The following is a 22,477-nucleotide window of genomic DNA, read 5'->3' on the forward strand; positions in this document are numbered from 1 at the left end:
CTATGGCCAAGAAATTGATCCCTGACTCAGTGCAGTGACAGTAGATGCCATTCTTCAGATGAGAGATTAAAAACTGAGGTCTTGACTCACTGTGGTCATTAAAGATCCCATGGCACTTATCACAAAGAGTAGTGGGTTTCCTGGTGCCGGGTGCCCTGTATTCTCTGTATGAACGATGCTATACAAATAAAGCTTATTATTATTATTATTATTATTATCATTATGCTTTGCCTAATCACTCATCTTTTCATAAAGGAATGATACACATTTTACTGATTCTGCTGTAAACTTATGAGCAACAGCTATATGTAGGCATATGTCATGGCAGATTGTTTTAGTTGCACATGAAAAAACAAAACCTTATAAGGTATTTTTTTTGACGGTAAGATGCATTTATTACATTTGAAAGTAATGAATGCATTTGATTTCAATTCAATAATGCTTCAACAACATCCAAACAGATTGTGCTACGACTGTCTATGTTCTACAAAAGGATGAGGGGTTAGAAATGGAAACTTGAACAGTTTGTCAGGGTCACTTGTTTTAACACCCTCTCTTCTTGATGATGTTAAAACAGATAAAAAAGGGAAGGAAATCCTCTGCAGAAAACTTTCTGTCCTTCACATTTTAGCATGAGCAACAGTTGGACACAAACTAGTGTTTCTCCTTGTGTAGATTATTCAAGACCTCTTTACTCAGTAAGTACACTCTGCATCTTCTTTAATGTTTTGAAAATGTGTTTACAGTATTGTGAGCACCCAGAAGAATACTCTAAACTTGTGATGGGTTTCTCTTCAAGTTGTCTCCTCGTGCTGTAAAAATGTCCCCTAAAATCCTTTGGATACTATTTGGAGGACTGATGGTTACAATTCCAGGTATGATGGCATTACATAACTGCTCAAATGTGCGCATATACTCAGAGGCGGACAGAGTACACAGCTTCATTACTTGAGTAAAAGTACAGATACCCCTTGCTAAATTTTACTCAAGTACAAGTAAAAGTACAACAGACAGATGTCTACTTAAGTAAAAGTACTTGAGTATCATGAGTACATTTTCTAAATATTGCATTACTACTGCCACAGTGCTTACATTTATGTACAGAAACGTCCTACATGGAGCTATGAAAAATTTTAATGTTAATACCTTGGAGAATGTAAAAGGAATTAAAAGTAAAATCAAGTAATTTCCATCTTTTTACCATGTTTCCAGGGATAGGCAGTATTTCTAATGAATGTATTTAAAATACGTATTTCAAATACAAAATACTATTTTGTAATTGAAACACTTGAAGCGAAAACTATCATTGTAACTTGAAAATTGAAATAGTCTGGTGAGGTGGGGCCACGGGTTGGCACAACCTGCTGCGTCTTCATCCATTGTTTCGTCCATGGTTTCATCTCTTATCTAAATCTGACCATGGAGTTGACTTTGGCGGAAAGCTGAAGGTGATTGCTGATAGGCTGTCCCAATCAGTGGCACCTGCACAATCCAATCACGTTTGAGAGGGAAACAACAAATTGAGGGTTTCCTACAGTTCTCTTTTTTTAAGAAGTAAAGGGTACTCACGGTTAAAGGAATTATCCGGAGTAAAATGCACTTTAGATCGATTTACGGATGATTAGGGGTACATATGTTGAGTTGACATCAAAATCATGTCATTCGGATGTGTTTTTAGAAAGTTCGATTGTACCGTTTTCAGTCAAAACTCGTAGCCTGGAAGTGAGCAGGGCATATCAATTTCGCCGCTACAAAACGCTATTTTTATACCTCTTCTACAGTTCCAAACAACATAACACTTACGTGGTAGTGAGTAGAGGGTCCCTAAAGCCAAACCGAAGTATCCCGAGGTCTTTATGTGGTCACATAGAGAGTCCAGAATGAATTTAAAAAAAAATAAATAAAAAAAAAACGAAATTGTGAATTTCCAGAGCGTGTTACAACACACTCAGCAATCGACTCCTACGGACTTTCCCCTGAAGATGGCAGCAAAGATGGCAACATTTCCGGAAAGGTACTGGCTTGATGAAATTCATTCTGGACTCTCTATCCGAACACATAAAGACCTCGGGATACTTCGGGATACTTCGGTTAGGGACCCTCTACTCACTACCACGTAAGTGTTATGTTGTTTGGAACTGTAGAAGAGGTATAAAAATAGTGTTTTGTAGCGGCGAAATTTATATGCCCTGCTCACTTCCAGGCTACGAGTTTTGACTGAAAACGGTACAATCGAACTTTCTCAAAACACATCCGAATGACATGATTTTGATGTCAACTCAACGTATGTACCCCCAATCATCCGTAAATCGATCTAAAGTGCATTTTACTCCGGATAATTCCTTTAAGGATAGAAATGTAGTGGAGTAAAGAGTACACAATTTGCCTCTCAAATGTACTTGAGTAAAGTCATGAGTACTCCCCAAAAATGATACTCGAGTAAAGTACAGATCCCTCAAAATTGTACTCGAGTACTGTACTCAAGTAAATGTACTCTGTTACTGTCCGGCTCTGCATATACTATTTAAGTTTGCTTCATTTCTTCCTCATACAACTTTTTAAATTCACTCTGAAATGTGAAATGAAATGATTTTGAATCTGTACAATGTTACATTTAATGAATCATCTCTGTAGGTTATTCTGTAAGTGATGGTCTTCAGGTCGCACGGCCACTGACTGGTGAGGTGACTTATTCCAGCCAAAGTCTGTGTGTGCTGCAGGGGGCCTCTGTGGTGCTGACCTGTTCCTACACAGCACCCAGGAAGCAGCCAGTCTGGTCCACATTCTGGTTCAGTCCCAAACTAAGTGGTAAATGGTGGAGTGAGGAGCAGCCTGAGGACCTGCTCTTAGACCCAGAGTTTGCAGGCCGTGTGGCGTACAGCAGGACAGAAGACAGAAGCTCCACTCTCACCATCACTGACATAAGACTGAGTGATTCAGGAGTGTATCGCTGCCTGTTCATATCTGACCAAGGGACACATTCTGACTTAACCGGAGTCAATGTTACAGTCACAGGTAATTTGTCCAAATGAAAAGCCCATGTTATGCTTTTTATGAAATATTATTGAATTAAAGCCATTTAATTTCTCTACAGATCTGAAGATTAAAATGGTGGGCTCTACATCAGTGGACCTTTCTTGTTCTACATTGTGTAGTTTGACGTTTAAAATGTTGAATGTTCCCTCAGAAGTAAAATTTTTATACTTCAACATATATGGAAATGGACAATTTAAAAAACACTTTTACCCCAGCACACCAACATTACCTCTGAGTAGTGGTGACGGGGGAAGTTACTCTTGTTCTGTTGGAGGCCTTGATCAACTCCGTTCACATGCAGTATGTAAGTTAGCTCACTTTTATGCCTTCATTAAAACACACAAGAGATTTTTATGTGATTTATACGATTATGTGTTTGTTTTTTAAATGTTAGCTTAAAGATACTGTATGCTGCCTTTTCCTATTTAAACACACTTATTTTCAATGTATTTCAGGTGTGCGGGTTGATAGATGCTGGGGTGTGTCCTATTCAGACAGGAGGGTCTGTGCTTTAAGAGGCTCCTCTGTCCAGCTGTTCAGCTCTTACACGTATCCCAGAGGTCTCACAGTCAAATCTGCATTCTGGTTTAACAAATGGGAAAAAAGAAACCTAATAGATTTGCGTAGTATGGAGCTTTTTAAAGATCGCGTAACCTACCTTGGAAATTTGCAGGATCATTCCAACCTGACAATTCGAGATGTGAGAGAGAGAGATTCTGGAGAATATTGTTTTAGGTTTACAGCAAACGACAGCTATATTGGTAAACCAGGAGTCATCCTCAATGTGACAGGTATTACTACAAATTTGACACTACTTATTTTGAGTTATGTTGACATTATGCTCCATACTTGTAGTCCACCATCATGGTTGCATCCTGTTTTCTGTTTGTTTGGTTCCAGGCCTGCAGGTGCGGATGAGTGCTGACCACGTCAGCGAGGGTCAGAAAGTGACCCTGACCTGCAGCACAACCTGCACTCTGAGCAACAACCCTACTTACCTCTGGTACAAGAACGGCAACCCCGTACCTCACAGACACACAACCAGGAGCAACAGGCTGTACCTGATGTCCGTCAGCAGTGAGGATGGAGGTGATTACACCTGTGCTGTTAAAGGACATGATCACCTCACCTCTTCTGCAGTCACTCTCAGCATCGGTAAGTTCTTTTCATTACTGGATCTTCTTTCTGAAACCAACAAAAAGGGTCATGCTCCTACCTGCAAAAACTACGTAGTGCAATACCAGGTGTTCAAAGTGCGCATCTGCAAAGTCAGAGACCCCATTCTAAGTATGTTTTAATCTTTTCATTTGTTTGTGTCTATTTACCTCTTTATAAAAGCAATTTTGATATTCAATCAATCTTTTGAATCATTCGATCAATTTGATCATTCAGGTATATTACAGTTTCATTGTAACATAAAAATGTTCTTTTGATGTTTAAGCCCACAGTGGATCAGAGAATCACTCAGGTGTTTATGCCTCAGTTGGAATCCTCCTCCTCCTCCTCCTGGCTGTGTCACTGGTCTGTGGTGCTCTGTGGATGAGGTGAGAAATGTGTATTTTACCAGCAGCACACACAACAGGAGGCTTTTGACTTTGTTATAACCAGCGTGTCATGTGTTTGTACAAAGGAGGAGGAGAAATAGCTCATCACAGGAAACCGAAAACACTGGAGGAAATGGCCAGGTAATCCTTTAAAATGTGAACCCAGGGTGTCCATCTGAGACTTTCCTATATTGTGGTGAAACCTGTAATCTTCATCCATCTTTTCTCTCTCCCACCCAGACACACCCTAGTACTGCATGCAACAGTGATCCAACAAAAGTAGAAGATTTGGAGGATGAGAACGATATTCAGTACTCCAGCATTCAGTTCCGTCAACCTAACAACGGAAACAACAACCTCCAGCCAGCTCAGAGAGAAGACGCATGGGTGCTATATGCCTCTGTGAAAGTCCCTTCAACTGGACTGGTCTGAACTGGTTACAGTGCAACTGCTTTTTGCTATTCTTACATTTCACAACAAACCGCTTTTTTCCCTTCAAAGTTGTGGAGCCTGGGCTTTGGTATTATGTCATGACTCTATTACAAGACTCATTTATCCAGTTAGTTTTATATATGTAAATATAATTTTTTGGAATGTCACAATCTGCATTACTGTAATTGAGGATGATAAATGAATGACAACAAGCAATAGTGAATAGTACTGTTTTACATCCAGACATTATTATTTTCTATTCTCTATATTCACTGTCTTCCTATGTGACAGTCTAGAAAAAATCAAGACTTGACCAATCAAGACCAATTAATCTTTGAAAGAATAAACCCTAGGAAGTCAATGTTTTAAATGCTGTATTTCCTATTTCCATTTGAAAATAAAGCAAAAAAAAAATTGCAAGATGGAGTGAATAATCTGTTCTGTCTACGTACAGTTTTTCTCCGTTGCAAGTTGCGTTGCACTTGTAAACTACACAGTGGATAACCTGCAAAAGCACACAATTTGCTGAAAATGCTTAGTTTGTCTCAAATGAAAATATTTATACCAATAAACATGTCAGTGACACCAGAATTACCGTGGTTTCAGCATGATTCACAACTCTGTGAGAGTTAACTAGAAGGTAGAGTTGTATACAGTATGTGTGTATATGTTTATGGTTATAGTGATTGGTAAAAATATATAATTACATTTTATAACCACATTTAAACAACTATTTTTAATGTCAATGTAATGTTTATTGATGTAATTGTAAGTTGTCTGTGACAAAACGTTTGCTAAGAACCCATAAACATATATTTCCAATGCAAACTTATTATATGACAGAACAGTTTGACCAGTTTTCAGCTGGGAAGGTTAAGTTTGCACTTAAAATATACACTGAGCACTCTTTTTGTGCATTCATTGTTTTGTTTCATACAAGGAACATCGCATTCTTGATTACTGTAATTTTGAATAATATGGTTATAGCATTGATGAATGATTTTGACATTTACACGATAATGTTTGTACAGTTTACTTTTATTTTTTAATGTTATGTAACAGAAAGGCTACAGAAAACCAGGACTGATGTTAACTAGCTGTTCTGTCCACTGCTAATGATGCTAACTGGTAGATTTGTCACTGTGAGTAAAAGCATCTGCAATATGTGCTGCTCTGCATACAAAACCATCTCTGCACCATCTCTCTCCAGGTCTTGGCAAACGAGGAATTATTGATATCATACCACCTAAAAGTCACATCCTACATATTTCCCCAGCTTAGTACTGCAAAGTGCTGCATGTACATTTGACTGACGAGTTCAGTGATGAACTTTACTTCTGGTCACTGATCCTGAGACGCTGCCCGTTTTTTTTAAAGTGCTAAAATCAGCCATGTCAGCCAAGCTGCATTTAGACTATAGTTCCATTGCCAAATCAAAATCCAACAAGACAGGCTTTGTACACAGTTTTCTGGGAATATTTACATAAAATACACATCTTCACTGAAAACAGCATCAGAGTTCGTCCAGATCTCTACTCTTCATCAGGATCTTGGCCTTGACATCTTGCAGGTGCCTCACCGTTTCCACCAGCGGGGCGAAGTTGTCCTGGACAAGACCCTCTTGTCTGCCGCAGGTGCGCAACTCTCCGACCCAGCTCAGGATGCCGCCCAGGTGCTCCTGCACCTCCTTCTGTTCTCCCAGCTCTGCCAGTAAGGCCTGCTTGGCACACAACTCTGCCTGATAGGCCTGGTGGAGCTCCGCCAGCGACCGCTCCATCCTCATCAGCTCCTCCGACCCCTGTGGGTACTTCCTGTGGGACTCGTCCTCTGGCAACAGGACGTTGGGGGGCACAGAGAGGATGTTGTCCACCAGGAGCGTCTCCATGCGACTGGACAGCAGCTCAAAGCGCTCCTGTAGGAACTGGAGCAGCTTTTGGCTGCATTGCTGCATCTTGACACACAGCTCCTCTGGTGGCTCCTGCCCCGCAGGGCTGAGCTTGCGCTTGAACACAGACTCCACCACCAGCATGAGCTCGTACAGGCTGTCGTGGAAGGCACTGTAGATCCTCAGCATGCACGTCTGAGGAGTGAAGCCAAAGAACTGCGCCTCATACAGCTTCAGAGAATCTGGTGCCACTGCAACAGAAGACACAGAGTACACAATACTTACAACTACAGCATGGTCAATGAGAGGTTAAATTGCAAGCACAGTGAATATCTTTTTACTCTACATGAATTATATATCTGTATATATTGTCCTGTGCATGCACCACCTGTCTATACTTCACGTCACATTGCACTTTTCTGCTTTTTTGCACTTCTGGTTAGACGCAAACTGCATTTGTTGTCTTTGTACTTGTAATGACAAAGTTGAATCTAATCTAATCTTATCTAATTATATGACACAGCTGAGCTGTTAGATGACTGACATGAGCATTTGTTGCCAAATGTTGCCTAGTTTCACCCCTCAAGAAAACACACTGGCAAGTGATTCAGGTAAATCAGGTAAATTCACTGGGATTAAGTTAAGAATATTTGACATATCCAACACTTGCGATGACAGATGAATTTCAATTCAGACTTCAGACTTCTTGGTGCCAAGTCTGAGTACATTTGTAACACCAAGATGTGCTTCATTACAACATAATATGCGAAGACACAAGTGTTCTTTTGTTTTGTGTTGAAACCGCTTGTCACAACTTTGTACTGTCACCCCTTTGTACCCTGAGGAACACGTCAGCGGTCACTTTATCAAAATATCTCACTATAAACAGTCTGCTGTTAAATTGTGGTGGCAAATTAGCTCTTTATGTTTGCAAACTAGCTAACGTTATAGGTTGCAAATAAGAAACAACTATAGCCATCTGCGGTTCTAATTAGAGGCGAGCATTTAGTCAAGATTAATGACAAACTGAACTGATTTATTTCTAAATGTTAAGTTTTTCTTCTGTCGATTTATAAAAAATAAATAACGGATCGTGGTGGCTAAAGTAAGTTTTAAAAAGACTTCCTACCAATTTTCTCTGCTGCTTCGTCCATTTTTCCAAAGTACCCGCGCAGTAGTGTGAAACTAGCGACAGTAAAGAAAATTCCAATATGGCCGCCATTCGCGAATCATTCAAAATAAAAGTCAGAACATAGTCATTACTTTTTCAATGAAAAAGTAATGAATATGTTTAAAAATTATTAATTTAAAACTGTATTGTGTTACCAAAGGGAAAGTAAATTTAGAAAATAATTAAATAAGACATTTAAATCGAAAATACACATTAGAATGCTATATTTTTTCAACGTCAATATAATTAAACTGTGTGGATGTGAAAACAATAAGTTGTGCATATATAGATAGATATTAGATAGCTATATATAGATATTTATACCAAGTTCGCCTTTGTAGGTACCAGGCCATACAAACTCTGTACCGAGTCATATACTACAGTATGTCTACCATTGACATACACTGTTGAACTTCAAATTGTGTGGCTGTGAAAACAATAAGTTGTGCATATGTAAAAGGGGGGTGAAATGAAATCCTTATAACATGTACTTTCAGAATATATATAGATATTTATACCAAGTTCGCCTTTGTAGGTTCCAGGCCATACTAAGTGTGTACCGAGTCATATACTATGTCTGCCATTGACATACACTGTTGAACTTCAAATTGTGTGGCTGTGAAAACAATAAGTTGTGCATATGTAAAAGTGGGGTGAAATGAAATCATTATAACATGTACTTTCAGAATATATATAGATATTTATACCAAGTTCGCCTTTGTAGGTACCAGGCCATACAAACTCTGTACCGAGTCATATACTATGTCTACCATTGACATACACTGTTGAACTTCAAATTGTGTGGCTGTGAAAACAATTTTACAAATATACTTTCTAAAATATATATAAATATAAATTAGATATTTATACCAAGTTCGCCTTTGTGAGTGCCAGCCCATACTAAGTGTGTACCGAGTCATATACTATAGGCCTGTCATTGGCCCACTGTTGAACTTCAAATTGTGTGGCTGTGAAAACAAGTTTCACAGAAAGCAATTGAAGACATCTCTTTATGTGAACATTATGAACTTGAAAGCCAATTTACTAAAAATGAAGCTGTAGTGTTAATTAAAACATTTGTAGATAAATACCTGCAGGCAAACTTTTTAGCCAATGATTTGCTGTATGCTCACTGCTTGTCATTATTTAATTGTATCAGGTGTGCAGAAAAGGAGAGAAGAAACCGCACAAACAAAATTCTAATCTCATTACCTTTAGATATTTCAGAAGAGGCAATAAAACACTTTTTAACTAATCAAGCTTTAAATAAAAAAAATAGAAATGAAACAGACAATTGCAAATCATGTGGAGAGAATACTGTGTCAGAAACTTTGCCGATTCATTTGCCACAGTCACTTCTCATATTAGCAGATAACCCCAAAAGCCTCCCATTACATCTTACACTCAACACAGTTTTTGGCATTTACAAGTATTCACTGGCATCCCTTTTGGTATCTCTCTCAGAAAAACCTTTTATACAGTTGTTAAGTTTTGATTGTGTTTCAGACAAACAAACAGAAATTGCCAACTTAATACAACTTAATCCCATATTCTTTTTAGTTGAATACTGTGTGGAGACCACTGAACAGATTAATATATGCCGTTTATATGAGGAACAACACATATGTAATAAACAGTGTGGTAATCATGAACCATTTGAAATCCAAGAATGGATTCCTCAAGGAGATGTCAACTTGCCTCCAAATATGACAGAGAAGGATATGAACGTGATTAGAAGTAGTGAATGGCTAGATGATAAAATAATAGACATTTATATGAAAATGCTCCAAGCAAAACTGACAACAAATGACATTGTAATGGTCCCATCAACATTTATAAGTCAGTGTTTAAAAAGTGTATTTTGCCCTGACATCAATGTATTACCAAAAATATATAAGCCTGAAAATAATTGGTGGCGCTACCACACAGTAGTTATTCCAGTAAATTTTAACAACATGTATTGGGCTGTTATGATTTTGGAGCTGATGGAACAACACCCCCAAAATAATGAAATAACTGTAACAGCAAAAGTCTTTGACTCAATCAAAACATTTGATTATGAAATGATAAAAATAATACCAACATTGCAGAGATATCTATTGTTACAGTATCTAGCGATCCATGGGAAGCTGGTGAATCTTGTATTTAGATATGAATTTTATCATAAATGCCCAACATTTATAAAACAGTCTGATAGCATAAACTGTGGAGTGTATGTTTGTTTTTTTGTTAAATCTTTCCTTTTTCAAACAAATTTAAACAAAGTTTGCAGTAGCAATATGCGGAGGATTTTAGAGTATGAATTAAGTCACCAGGTGATACTGTAATATTTCCTGGATATATTGGGGTTTGTATTTATTTATTGATGAATATGTATTATTGTAATTTTAATATATAACTTATACTTATTCATAATATTTATTGGAGAAGTGTGCAATATTTGATGTCGGACAATGTGCAATATCCAAACTGTGGCAATTTGCAATATGTATGTGTGTGTGTGTGTGTGATAATTGTGTGTGTTGTGTTTAATTGTGACATTGTGTGAATATTGCAGTGTTTTGCTCTGGCTCCTGCTGAGGTCCTTGTGAAATGACACCCCTGCTGTCACTAAGGTAATGTATGTGCATGTGTATGTATGTGTATTTATTTATTTATTATTGTCCTTATTTATGTTATGTCCTTGTGAAGTTTGTCTGTCATTGTTTATTTGTCCAAGAAAAAGTTTGCATCCCCTTACTTTGAACAGTAGTAGAGGAGGTTATAAAGGGATACATTATAGAACATTTCATGAAGGGGCATGGAAACTTTAGCATGTATAATTGTCATTTATGTACTTTTTTACTGTCTTTTATTACTTTCTATTTATATATGTGTTTTACTAACCTTGTCCTCTGTCTTGTCCTGTCATACTAACATCCCACTTGTGGCCTGTACCTTGACGTGGTGAGTGGGCTTTCAACTAAACAGGCCTGTCTTCCTGAACACTCATCTGTTTTTCTCTTTTAATCTTTCAGTCCTATACAGTGCAACCAGAAAGTTTTCAGACCCTTTCAAGTTTTACACATTTTCTTATGCTTCAGACTCATCTTCAATTTTTTTTCTCATAAATCTACACACAATAAACAATCAGGTGTTTTAAGTGATGTGTATAAAATGTGTATAAAATGTATAATAAATAAAAGACTGAAATATATAATTTACATAAGTATTCAGACCCTTTGTTATGACGCTTGCAATTGAGCTCTGGTGCATCCTCATCTATCAATGGTCCTTGAGATGCTTCTACAACTTGTATGTCAAAGTGAAAACCAAGCCACAAGGTCAAGACAATTATTTGCATATGCAGGCCATTTATTTTTTATTCTATATTTGTACATATTTCTTTTTGTAAATATTTGAACATGAACACATGTATTTCTGTATCTGTTTTAGTGCCTTCAATTTGGTTTTACATACACATCTATATGTATCTTATATTTGGTTTTACAAACATATTGTATTTCCTGAAAGTACATGTTATAAGGATTCCATTTTACCCCCCTTTTAAATATTCACAAGTGATTATTTTCACAGCCACACAATTTCAAGTTCAACAGTAGCCTATGTGGCAATGATAGGCCTAGTATGTGACTTGGTACAGACTTAGCATGGCCTGGTACCTACAAAGGTGAACTTGGTATAAATATCTATATACTGTATATATATTCTGAAAGTACATGTTATAAGGATTTCATTTCACCCCCCCTTTTACATATGCACAACTTATTATTTTCACAGCCACGCAATTTGAAGTTCAACAGTATGTGCCAATGTATATGACTCAATACAGACTTGGTGCCTGAAAGTACATGGATTCCATTTTACCCCCCTTTCAAATATGCACAACTTGTTTTCACAGCAACTCAATTTGAACAGTAGGCCTATGTGTCATAGGCTTATAGTATTTCAGTTGGTACAGAGTTACCATAGCCTGGTACTTACAAAGGTGAATTTGATATATGTATTTCCTTAAAGGGTGTTTCCTGACAGGCCTGGTATGTGATTCGGTACAGACATAACATGAGCTTGTACCTGGGGTGAGGTGGGATGAGGTGGGGGATGATTATAACATAGCCTACTTTCAAACATTTATGTCATATTTATGCCTGTAAAAACTATATATATTCTGAAAGTACATGTTATAAGGATTTCATTTCACCCCCCTTTTACGTATGCACAACTTATTGTTTTCACAGCCACACAATTTGAAGTTCAGCAGTGTACCAATGACAGGCCTATAGTATATGACTCGGTACACACTTGGTATGGCCTGGTACTCACAAAGGCGAATTTGGTATAAACATCTATATATATTCTGAAAGTACATGTTATAAGGATTCCATTTCACCCCCCTTTTACATATGCACAACTTATTGTTTTCACAGCCACACAATTTGAAGTTCAAAAGTGTATGTCAATGGTAGACATAGTATATGACTCGGTACAGAGTTTGTATGGCCTGGTACCTACAAAGGCGAACTTGGTATAAATATCTATATATATTCTGAAAGTACATGTTATAAGGATTCCATTTCACCCCACTTTTACATATGCACAACTTATTGTTTTCACAGCCACACAATTTGAAGTTCAACAGTGGGCCAATGACAGGCCTATAGTATATGACTCGGTACAGACTTAGTATGGCCTGGCACTCACAAAGGCAAACTTGGTATAAATATCTATATATATTCTGAAAGTACATGTTATAATGATTTCATTTCACCCCACTTTTACATATGCACAACTTATTGTTTTCACAGCCACACAATTTGAAGTTCAACAGTGTATGTCAATGACAGGCCTAAAGTATATGACTCGGTACAGAGTTAGTATGGCCTGGAACTCACAAAGGCGAATTTGGTATAAACATCTATATATATTCTGAAAGTACATGTTATAAGGATTCCATTTCACCCCCCTTTTACATATGCACAACTTATTGTTTTCACAGCCACACAATTTGAAGTTCAACAGTGGGCCAATGACAGGCCTATAGTATATGACTCGGTACACACTTAGTATGGCCTGGCACTCACAAAGGCGAACTTGGTATAAATATCTATATATATTCTGAAAGTACATGTTATAATGATTCCATTTCACCCCCCTTTTACATATGCACAACATATTGTTTTCACAGCCACACAATTTGAATTCAACAGTGTATGTCAATGGTAGACATAGTATATGACTTGGTACAGAGGTAGTATGGTCTGGTACTCACAAAGGCGAATTTGGTATAAACATCTATATGTATTCTGAAAGTACATGTTATAATGATTTCATTTCACCCCACTTTTACATATGCACAACTTATTGTTTTCACAGCCACACAATTTGAAGTTCAACAGTGTATGTCAATGACAGGCCTAAAGTATATGACTCGGTACAGAGTTAGTATGGTCTGGTACCTACAAAGGCGAACTTGGTATAAATATCTATATGTATTCTGAAAGTACATGTTATAAGGATTCCATTTCACCCCACTTTTAAATATGCACAACTTATTGTTTTCACAGCCACACAATTTGAAGTTCAACAGTGTATGTCAATGGCAGACATAGTATATGACTTGATACAGAGTTAGTATGGCCTTGTACCTACAAAGGCGAATTTGGTATAGATATCTTTATATATTCTGAAAGTACATGTTATAAGGATTTAATTTCACTCCCTTTTTACATATGCACAACTTATTGTTTTCACAGCCACACAATTTGAAGTTCAACAGTGTGTGTCAATAGAAGGCCTAGTGACTTGGTATTGCCTGGTACTACAAAGGCGAACTTGGTATAAATATCTATGTGTATTCTGAAAGTATATGTTATAAGGAGTCCATTTTACCCCCTTTTAAATATGCACAACTTATTGTTTCCATAGCCACACAATTTAAAGTTCAATAGTATTGTGTATAGTATGACAGGCCTAGGGTAGGCTATATGAGTCCGTATAGAGTTAGTATGGCATATACCTATAAAGACGAATTTGGCATAAATATCTATTCTAAAAGTACAAGGAGTCCATTTTAGCCTACCACCCTAAGTTTGAACTATGTGTTATTGGATAATAGTGTTATTTTAGGTCTTGTTAATGAAAAAGACAATTATATTAATTATACTTCCACAATTATATTAATGCAAAGTATAATCGTATAAAAACATTAACTTTAAATCGATGTATAGTACATTATTATGTTTGTTTTTGTTCCCCTCTCTTTTAATAGTAGCCTACATCAGAAGATGGAGACGTTTGTCCAGAGAATGTCCGTAGACGGGCTCTGGTTTGTCTTGCCTTGCATTGAGATCACTTCCGTTCAATTTCAAGGATGTTAGCAAGACAATTCTGCTACAATTACAACATTTGCACATGCATTTACATAGGCTAAGTTTCAGCAACATGTTTACATTTCGTGTAAACCTTTGAAAAATACTCGAAAACCGAATTTTAACCTACTTTATCTGATCGTTCGTCTGTACCTTTATTTTGACGCTTTTCGCCGCCATATTTCGCTAGCTCCACGGAACTTACCCGCGCTCCACCTTAACAATCTTTGCCCGCGCTCTGTAACCTTGCTTCGCTAACGTTTATCGAAGCGTAGTACCTCGAGGCTTTACCACATTACCGCCATCTAAAGTCGTGGAGGCGAATAGCCTACTTACTACGGTGCGGCATATTCATACTAAAATCCAAGCTAAAATCAGTGGAACAGTGAGCCACTTCATGTAGGCTAACACCTGTCCTATAGCATATTGGTTGGTCCAAAACATTTGAAAGGGATTAAATAATAATACAATTTTGAAGGATTTTATACCAAGTTCAATAGACAGACTTTTGTTGTTGGTTTGGTATGCATAATTACGCTGCGGTTGCCAGTGTAGAATAAATAAAGTTTAATTATTTTAAGTAATCACAAGCTCATACACGTCATTATAATACAATCAAGGATAGTCAGGGATGTCATTGTAGATAACATTGCTGTATTGCTCCTGGCAATGTCCAACAACTTTGAGGACTCTTGCTAAACGGCGGTCCAAGGCTACAAGGTGTGGCTCAGACAGAAGAGGAGCTACAGCGGTCAGAGGGTCCTGTGAGAGTGACGCCCTCATGACATCACTGAGGCGGTACTGAGGCAGGGCCAGGAGCTGCAGCTTCATCAGAGTGGAGCGGCGGACCCTGTAAGGAGGTAAGAGACAGTCAAGGGAGGTTTGGCTTCTCAGCTGTTGATTCCGCTTTGCCTTTATAGCCACCAGGGGTTTACCTGCAACACTGCTCCAGGGGTGCTAATATAGAGGGTTCATCTTTGGAGAAACGACCAAACCTGTATGACATGGAGAGCGTCAGTACTAACACACACACACACACACACACACACACACACACACACACACACACACAGGTTGTGAACACTTACGCTCTCCCATTGTCTAAGTGTATGAGGAAGGTGATATTGCCAAACTTCTCAAATGTTTCGTAATGATGTCTGTCCATGTTACCTAACATGAAAAAATCAGTCAAGATTAAATTCATGAAAATATGACAGCCATCAATTATACAAGCTCCTTCTGAAGCTGTGATGGTGGTGGTGACATGGACTAACTCATGAGAAAGTCCAGGATGGCCATGTCAATGACGTCTACTAGCCGTGTTCCTTGGTTGTATGGTGGGGTCTTTTTCACGGTATCACAGTAATCTTTCTCTGTCTCCCACCTATGATACAAGAAAACATTTTATATCAGTATTCAGTATTTCAATCCTCTCTGTTTTAGATCTGAGAAGGTCGTCAACTAACTCTACTAGTTTACAATTTCTCTGTTCAAACATGATAACTTATGATTATGAACTAAGAGCACAGTACTGTGCACTACGCTCCATACAAAGCTAGTAGTGTAGTGTGCAGAGATCACCCACTGTGCCACAGTACTATGCACTACACACTGCATACAAAGCTAGTAGTGTAGTGTGCAGAGATCACCCACTGTGCCACAGTACTATGCACTACACACTGCGAAGCTTATAGTAGTGTAGAGTGCAGAGATCACCCACTGTGCCCGTTTACTGCGGCTGTAGGAACGCCTCCATGGGCTTCTCCAGGAGCGGCGCGGAGCCAAGGAGAGGTCAGGCAGCATGGTGGCCATCGAGGCCTCCAGAGCACGAGGGCGGCCACACACGGCATGCTCCGTGGAGCAGTAGTATGAGCACTGACCATAGAAACACGTGTTACCCACTACAGAGGGGGACATGTGAGAGAAAGGGGGATACCGCCATGCTTATCATTAATAAAATGTGTACATGGTCACACATCTAAAGCTATGATGGGCATACTCATAGTTTAAAGTTTGTCCAATTCGCTGAATAAAATAAACACATACCTGGTGAATTAAAGAAGGTTTTTGCCAGTTTTCTGTCAGTGGTTATGTCTTTGATTTCTGTAATCACATCAACTAGCCTGCCAACAGCAGGTGGGACTCTTCGGAACCCCAAAATCCTAGTCAAAGTAAAGAAACAAATTGTTACATGCTATTAAACACTGCTTTATTCTTACTGTGAAATACAAAAAAGTCCTCAAAAAGATGTGATGGTGGTTTAAACCATCTACCTAGATGATATGCACCAATAATTTAAACCACCTACCTATCTAGATGATATGCACCAATTTCAGCATTGTGTCTTTCGAAGTCAGAGAAGTAATACAGATTGTAATTTGTTTCATCATCACGGTCTTGTCTGAAAAAGAGCAGAGTGGATTTAGAGCTGAAGTCTCAAACAGATTGAATATGAAGACAGAGTCACCAAAGTGCTTCATGTGGGAATTACTGACTCACTTCATGGGCTTGAAGAGTGACTGCCCGTAATTAGGAAATGACATCACCAACTTGAGCTGAGTGCCTCCGGTCTTCTGCACTAAAGAGCACACACACTGTCACCATGGAAACTACAATGATCATAGGATGCAGATATGGCAAGAGAATTCAGAATTTCATCACAGACCATTACAGACCATAATTACCGTAACCAGGGTAGCATACAGCATACCAGTACATATGTGAAGGTACATGACAAAATAACATGTGAAAATTGAGTAAGAGAATGAGATGAACACCCTGTAGCACCTCAGCACTTCCCTATTCTCTTCAGCAGAGTGACCTCTAGTGGCTGCTGATTGTCATGACATAAAATGCCAACCAGAGCAGGATGTGTAAACAGAGCAGGAGCATCGCTGGACTCAGTAACTCTACTGGGGCAGATCCCTCCATTACTCAAATCACACTCTTTTGCTCTTGACTGCTAGTTGACATTGAGTTTCTGTAGTGCTCGTTCTTACCCGCACTGACAATCTTGTGGGAAGTCAGCTGCTCCTCCAGCTGACGCAGATTGGGATCATTAGGGTCATACAGCTGCCAGCGCGTGATGCCCAGGTGGAAGCGTAGCCAGGGCGGGTGAGTCTCGATGTCATTGTTCAGGTGAACTGCATCGTATCCCTCCTCACTGGCGCTCAACCTGAGGGAGAGAGAAGCACAGAGAGGGACGGCCATGTGGGATTGTGTGGAGTATTCAGGCCGGAGGCAATAACTTGTCCTTACAGTAGATACTGTAGCACATTTGGTACACTTTAATACACTATGCAATGTCCAAAACGAGGTGATATTCATAAAACGAGGTGATATTCTTCTGAATTGTAGATGTGTGTGTGTGTGTGTGTGTGTGTGTGTGTCTGTCTGTGTGTGTGTGTGTGTGTGTGTGTGTGTGTGTGTGTGTGTGTGTGCGCATGTGTGTGTGTGTGTGTGTGTGTGTGTGTGTGTGTGTGTGTGTGTATGTGTGTGTGTGTGCGTGCGAATGTGTGTGTGTGTGTCTGTGTGTCTGTGTGTGTGTGTGTGTGTGTGTGTGTCTGTGTGTGTTGTGCCTCACCAATGAGGACTCTCCAGCTCATTCTCCTTAACCTTTGGCTTCACTAGGAGCAGCCAGTCGTCCTCCTGGAGAGGCAGTCCAGGGGGCTTGTAGAGCGGGTGCTGGAACAGAGCCTCAAGCTTAGTGAGGTTAGGCTTCAAAGGCTGAGGGGAGCTCACAGGTCTCGCTCTGGCCATCTCACCGAGGGGCTCGACAATTCCACTCTGCTTTAGCGCTGAGCTCTCTTCCCGTGTCTGAGCGACCACTCGGTGGTCTCCGCCAGCATCCATGGAGGAGACGCGAGGCTGTCTCAGGCCAGAGGGGGCCTCCCTGTGGCTGTCCGTACGTGGAGCAGCGTTGGGGTCGGCGAGGGCCCTGATGGTCTCGCTGGGGAGTTGGGAGTGAGGCTCACACGGAGTCTGGTACACGGAGAGGGTGAGCATCACCAGCAGGAGGTGAAGCAGCACAGACAGACAGGCCAGCCCCAGGCACAGCGTCCGCACACGGCCACGCGTGCACCAGCGCATCACACTGACCACAGATCAGACAGGCAGAGGCACTGAGTACAGACCCAAAGCATCACACTGACCACAGATCAGACAGGCAGAGGCACTGAGTACAGACCCAAAGCATCACACTGACCACAGATCAGACAGGCAGAGGCACTGAGTTCAGACCCAAAGGCACCAATGTGGGGTATGCCACCTTTTTTGATTACTTATCTATACTTATCTATATGATTTGACAAAGCACTTTTCACAATATTATGACAAACATTTTTCACAATTATGGAGAGCTATAGAAATGTGTTACCTCTGAAGTTTATCAATCCTTATTTGAACAGAAGTCATTCTTTGACTTTACACGTTTTAGGGAGTCAAAAACGCTGTGCAAATGAAATCTCAAGCAAAAACACCTACTTACACACTCCTCTACAAGATGAAATGATTCAAAGGACTCCTTCCCAGTGCCTGTCCACAGCGAGACTGGACAGCTTGCGCTGTGTGCCTTTATTTTTTTGTTTGTTTGCCCTCTTTCACTATTTTTGAACCTGAACATGACAATGGGAGAGTTGCCAGGTTGAGGTGCTCTGAATGACAGTAGAAAAATCAATGTTTCGCTCTCTCTCCCTCACTCTCTCTCTCCCTCTCTCTCTCCCTCTCTCTCTCTCTCTCTCTCTCTCTACAGTGTATCTCTCCAAGAAAGAATACATGGGAAACAGACAGATTGAGCTTTCAGACACATTCTTGAGGTTTGACTGGCAAGATGTTGGATCATGGGCAGTAAGATCCAGTGAACAACAACAACAAGCATAAACATAATGTGTTCATGAGTGTCTGGATATTTGTCATTTGTGTGCATCAGAATGTGAAGTACACTATATGTTTTCACGAATGCAAAGATGACACCACACTGAAAACCAACAGGTTTCTCACACATAACATTCTAGTTTTGCTTTGTGACTGAAAACCAACCAATCGATGGCAGGGTCACAAATGCAGTTCACATTGGGGAACCTCGTGTGCACCTCATCTATGGTAAGGAGCAACAGAGTTATTATCGAAACATTTCTTTCCTTGCACTGCCCCATAAAATGAGTGCTCTATCTGGTGATATCTTCATCATGATGCACAGGAATCAGAAATATAATATTTTTTCCATTATACTCACACACCCCTCACAAACAGCTTGGAGACAATGAATCATGATGAGCTATGATAGATCTCTCTCTCTCCCTCCCTCCCTCTTTCACTCTCTCTCTCTCTCTCTGTCTCTAACACACACACACACACACACATGCTCACACACACATTCTTTGTCTCTATCTTCATTGATTTCATTGGTTAATCAATTTAATTTGTCCTTATTATGGATTTCAGAGCTCAACACATTTTGGTGGTACACACAAGCCTTGGACAGTTTTGCTGCACTGGACAGTTAGTGGTGATGAGAATGCATTTCCTCTATGCCATTTTACTGACGCACTCTTGAGAGGACGTCTGTGTTGGCTTCCTATGTGCTTGGGTCTGTGTGTTTTCTGAAGCAGGGCCGTAGTTCAGTGCTGTACTGTATGAGAGTCTGGCTTTATGAATATTTTACAGCGCCGCCCAGATTGGACCAGAATATGCAAGTTTAAAGAGCTTCAAAGATAAATAAAGCATGTACTCAAAGTAGAGCCCACACAAATGTTTAGGACAAAACGCATGGCAGTCAGGTCACTGTTGAGAGTTGACAGTGATGTGGAGTGGGCAGAGATGAGTACACAAAGAACAGACAGAGAGAGAGAGAGAGAGAGAGAGAGAGAGAGAGGAGACGGGTTAAAGTGACCTGACCAAAGGTCAAATCGAATCTGTCTCCTACGTTACCCAACATCCATTGCCATATTACAACACTTTCCCTCTGTGTGTGTGTGTGTGTGTGTGTGTGTGTGTGTGTGTGTGCGTGTGTGTGTGTGTGTGTGTGTGTGAGTGTGTGTGTGTGTGTGTGTGTGTGTGTGTGTGTGTGTGTGTGTGTGCGTGTGTGTGTGTGTGTGTGTGTGTGCGTGTGTGCGCGTGTGTGCGTGTGTGTGCGTGTGTGTGCGTGTGTGTGTGTGTGTGTGTGTGTGTGTGCCCAGAGGTAAAGTCGTGATGAAAGACAGGAGGAGGAGAGTGGGAGTGAAGAGGAGAACAGACAGATGAGATGAGAAGAGAAGAGAGACAGACAGGGCAGCAGATGGGCTGGCAGCACTGAGGAAGGACCACCACCACCATCACAACATATCTGATGAGGAAGGACCACCACCACCATCATAACATGTCTAATAAAAAGACACAAACCTTGATTGCCATACACACACATATAGATAGACAGACACACTAACACACACAGACAGATAGACAGACAGACACACTAACACACACACCACACATGGCCACACACACACACACACACACCACACCACACCACACCACGACACACACACACACACACACACACACACGCATACACATTTCAACATGTCTTGTAGCACTTTAATCACTTGATCAAATTAATATAGCTTGAAAATGTCTGCTGTAATAATGGAGTGCAAACCTAACTTGACATTCTTCAGAGCACATTATATGAGCTGCTCTAGTACTTTATCTAGTCTTAGGTGGTGTGCACAGCAGCCGGCTCTACTGATGGTCAGAGGTGTCAGTCTGGTGTGCTGCAGATGCATGCTGTCCTTGTTTATCCAGAGCAGAGCATCTGTATTAACCAGCTGCATACTGCAGGGCCAGATGATTGTTGAGGTTTGTGCTGTAGCAGATGGACTTGTCCTCACGCTCTGGGATTTTGCTCTCTCTGGATTTTCCATTCCCTCCCATCACGTCCCCCTCCTCTCCTGTGCCAGTGGTGGATTCCTCTTTGTGACCCACATTACGCTGTAGCCACATCTGGCTGTGCCCAATCCCCCAGGTGATCCCACTCCTGCCTCACGTATCCAGCACGGAAAACGGGGACCTGGCCGCACATCTGTTGTTTGTTGCGTTGTGGATTTGTCATTAAAGCAACACACATTTCATTCAGTTATAACTTCACATTTTTTTGGTTACCGTAAAATGAATACAATGATTACCTATGACCTGCAGTTGTGAGTGATCATCTATTCAATATGCATCATAACTTCACTGGTACAGGATGGGAAGCTCCTTTTACTTCCAAGTGACTCGGTGCATTGCTGTATTGCATATGGATTCATTTGTTAAAAAGCAAAGCTCTGATTCTAGATTCAAGGATTAGGGGGGGGATTATCAATTCCTAGATGGATAGACAAACAGGCCACGGCGGGAAGGTATAATCTGGCTCTCCCGCTCAACTCTTGAGTTGGCCGTTGTAGAGGTCTGCTTGTGTGTGTGTTCCAAAGTTGAACTATTGGAGGCGGAGGACATTCCCTCCTCCTTATCAAAAGGCACAGAATTCAGATTCTTTTCAGAATTTCGGAATTCTTTTCCCCCTCACAGTTAGTCTTTTAGACACCTGCAGAAACCAAGAGACCAAGAGGTCAGTTCTTTGAGTTAATCCCCTAGAAGTGACAGAATGAAGTAATACTGTAAGAAGCTGAAAAGATTGGAAATGGGAAAAGATGTGACCAGAGGTCACGGCCCCTCTACTCTGTGCAGTGACCATTGCATTCAAGTATGTAGAGTAGAGGGGATTTTTCCCCTTGAAAAGCAGCCAACCATGCAGAGACAGACTGTGTCAGCAGGGGACCTGCTAGCCAAAGGATGAATAGATTTCTGGCTTTGTTCAGATAAACAAGCAGATGCCCAAAACAGACTAGGGAAAGATGAGCAGATATTTGCACTGAAACATTGCAACACTGACACACAAAGCAAATGTGATTGTTTATAATATTGTGGACCTTCATTGAATAGAATAACTCTACATGTAACTGTGTTATACTGCACATGAAGCCAGTTGGTAGTGGAAACGTCTTGACAAAGAGAAAGAGAGAGA

The 22,477-nt window shown here is 40.2% G+C and overlaps 3 protein-coding genes across 6 annotated transcripts; 1 reads left to right on the forward strand and 2 right to left on the reverse strand.

The window, feature by feature from the left end:
• The first annotated feature begins 558 nt into the window (after positions 1 to 558).
• Positions 559 to 5,635, forward strand: LOC121718729 (sialoadhesin). Of its 2 annotated transcripts, XM_042103849.1 has the most exons (9): positions 559 to 698; positions 800 to 875; positions 2,635 to 3,015; positions 3,095 to 3,340; positions 3,492 to 3,827; positions 3,937 to 4,191; positions 4,478 to 4,580; positions 4,667 to 4,721; positions 4,821 to 5,635. In XM_042103849.1, exons 1-9 carry the CDS (start codon positions 633 to 635, stop codon positions 5,010 to 5,012), a joined length of 1,710 nt encoding a protein of 569 aa, XP_041959783.1. In that variant the 5' UTR covers positions 559 to 632; the 3' UTR covers positions 5,013 to 5,635. The 2 variants fall into 2 exon arrangements, with proteins under 2 accessions (XP_041959783.1, XP_041959784.1); XM_042103850.1 differs by lacking the exons at positions 559 to 698; positions 800 to 875; positions 2,635 to 3,015; positions 3,095 to 3,340 and having other exon boundaries at positions 3,365 to 3,827.
• A 397-nt stretch (positions 5,636 to 6,032) lies between these two features.
• On the reverse strand, positions 6,033 to 14,782 carry mis12 (MIS12 kinetochore complex component). Its single transcript, XM_042103927.1, has 3 exons — positions 14,674 to 14,782; positions 8,027 to 8,070; positions 6,033 to 7,148 (listed from the first exon to the last, which is right to left on the reverse strand). Exons 2-3 carry the CDS (start codon positions 8,049 to 8,051, stop codon positions 6,526 to 6,528), a joined length of 648 nt encoding a protein of 215 aa, XP_041959861.1. The 5' UTR covers positions 8,052 to 8,070; positions 14,674 to 14,782; the 3' UTR covers positions 6,033 to 6,525.
• A 206-nt stretch (positions 14,783 to 14,988) lies between these two features.
• On the reverse strand, positions 14,989 to 19,029 carry fam20cl (family with sequence similarity 20 member C, like). 3 transcript variants are annotated; one of them, XM_042103854.1, is made up of 11 exons: positions 18,923 to 19,029; positions 18,020 to 18,529; positions 17,436 to 17,611; positions 16,936 to 17,014; positions 16,745 to 16,837; positions 16,483 to 16,598; positions 16,157 to 16,337; positions 15,711 to 15,820; positions 15,525 to 15,606; positions 15,372 to 15,431; positions 14,989 to 15,286 (listed from the first exon to the last, which is right to left on the reverse strand). In XM_042103854.1, exons 2-11 carry the CDS (start codon positions 18,523 to 18,525, stop codon positions 15,052 to 15,054), a joined length of 1,638 nt encoding a protein of 545 aa, XP_041959788.1. In that variant the 5' UTR covers positions 18,526 to 18,529; positions 18,923 to 19,029; the 3' UTR covers positions 14,989 to 15,051. The 3 variants fall into 3 exon arrangements, with proteins under 3 accessions (XP_041959788.1, XP_041959789.1, XP_041959787.1); XM_042103855.1 differs by having other exon boundaries at positions 18,919 to 19,003; XM_042103853.1 differs by lacking the exon at positions 18,923 to 19,029 and adding an exon at positions 18,812 to 18,909.
• Between the last annotated feature and the right edge of the window lie 3,448 nt (positions 19,030 to 22,477).

Source organism: Alosa sapidissima, chromosome 9 (assembly GCF_018492685.1).
Source record: "Alosa sapidissima isolate fAloSap1 chromosome 9, fAloSap1.pri, whole genome shotgun sequence".
In the NCBI taxonomy this organism is placed as follows: Eukaryota; Metazoa; Chordata; class Actinopteri; order Clupeiformes; family Clupeidae; genus Alosa; species Alosa sapidissima.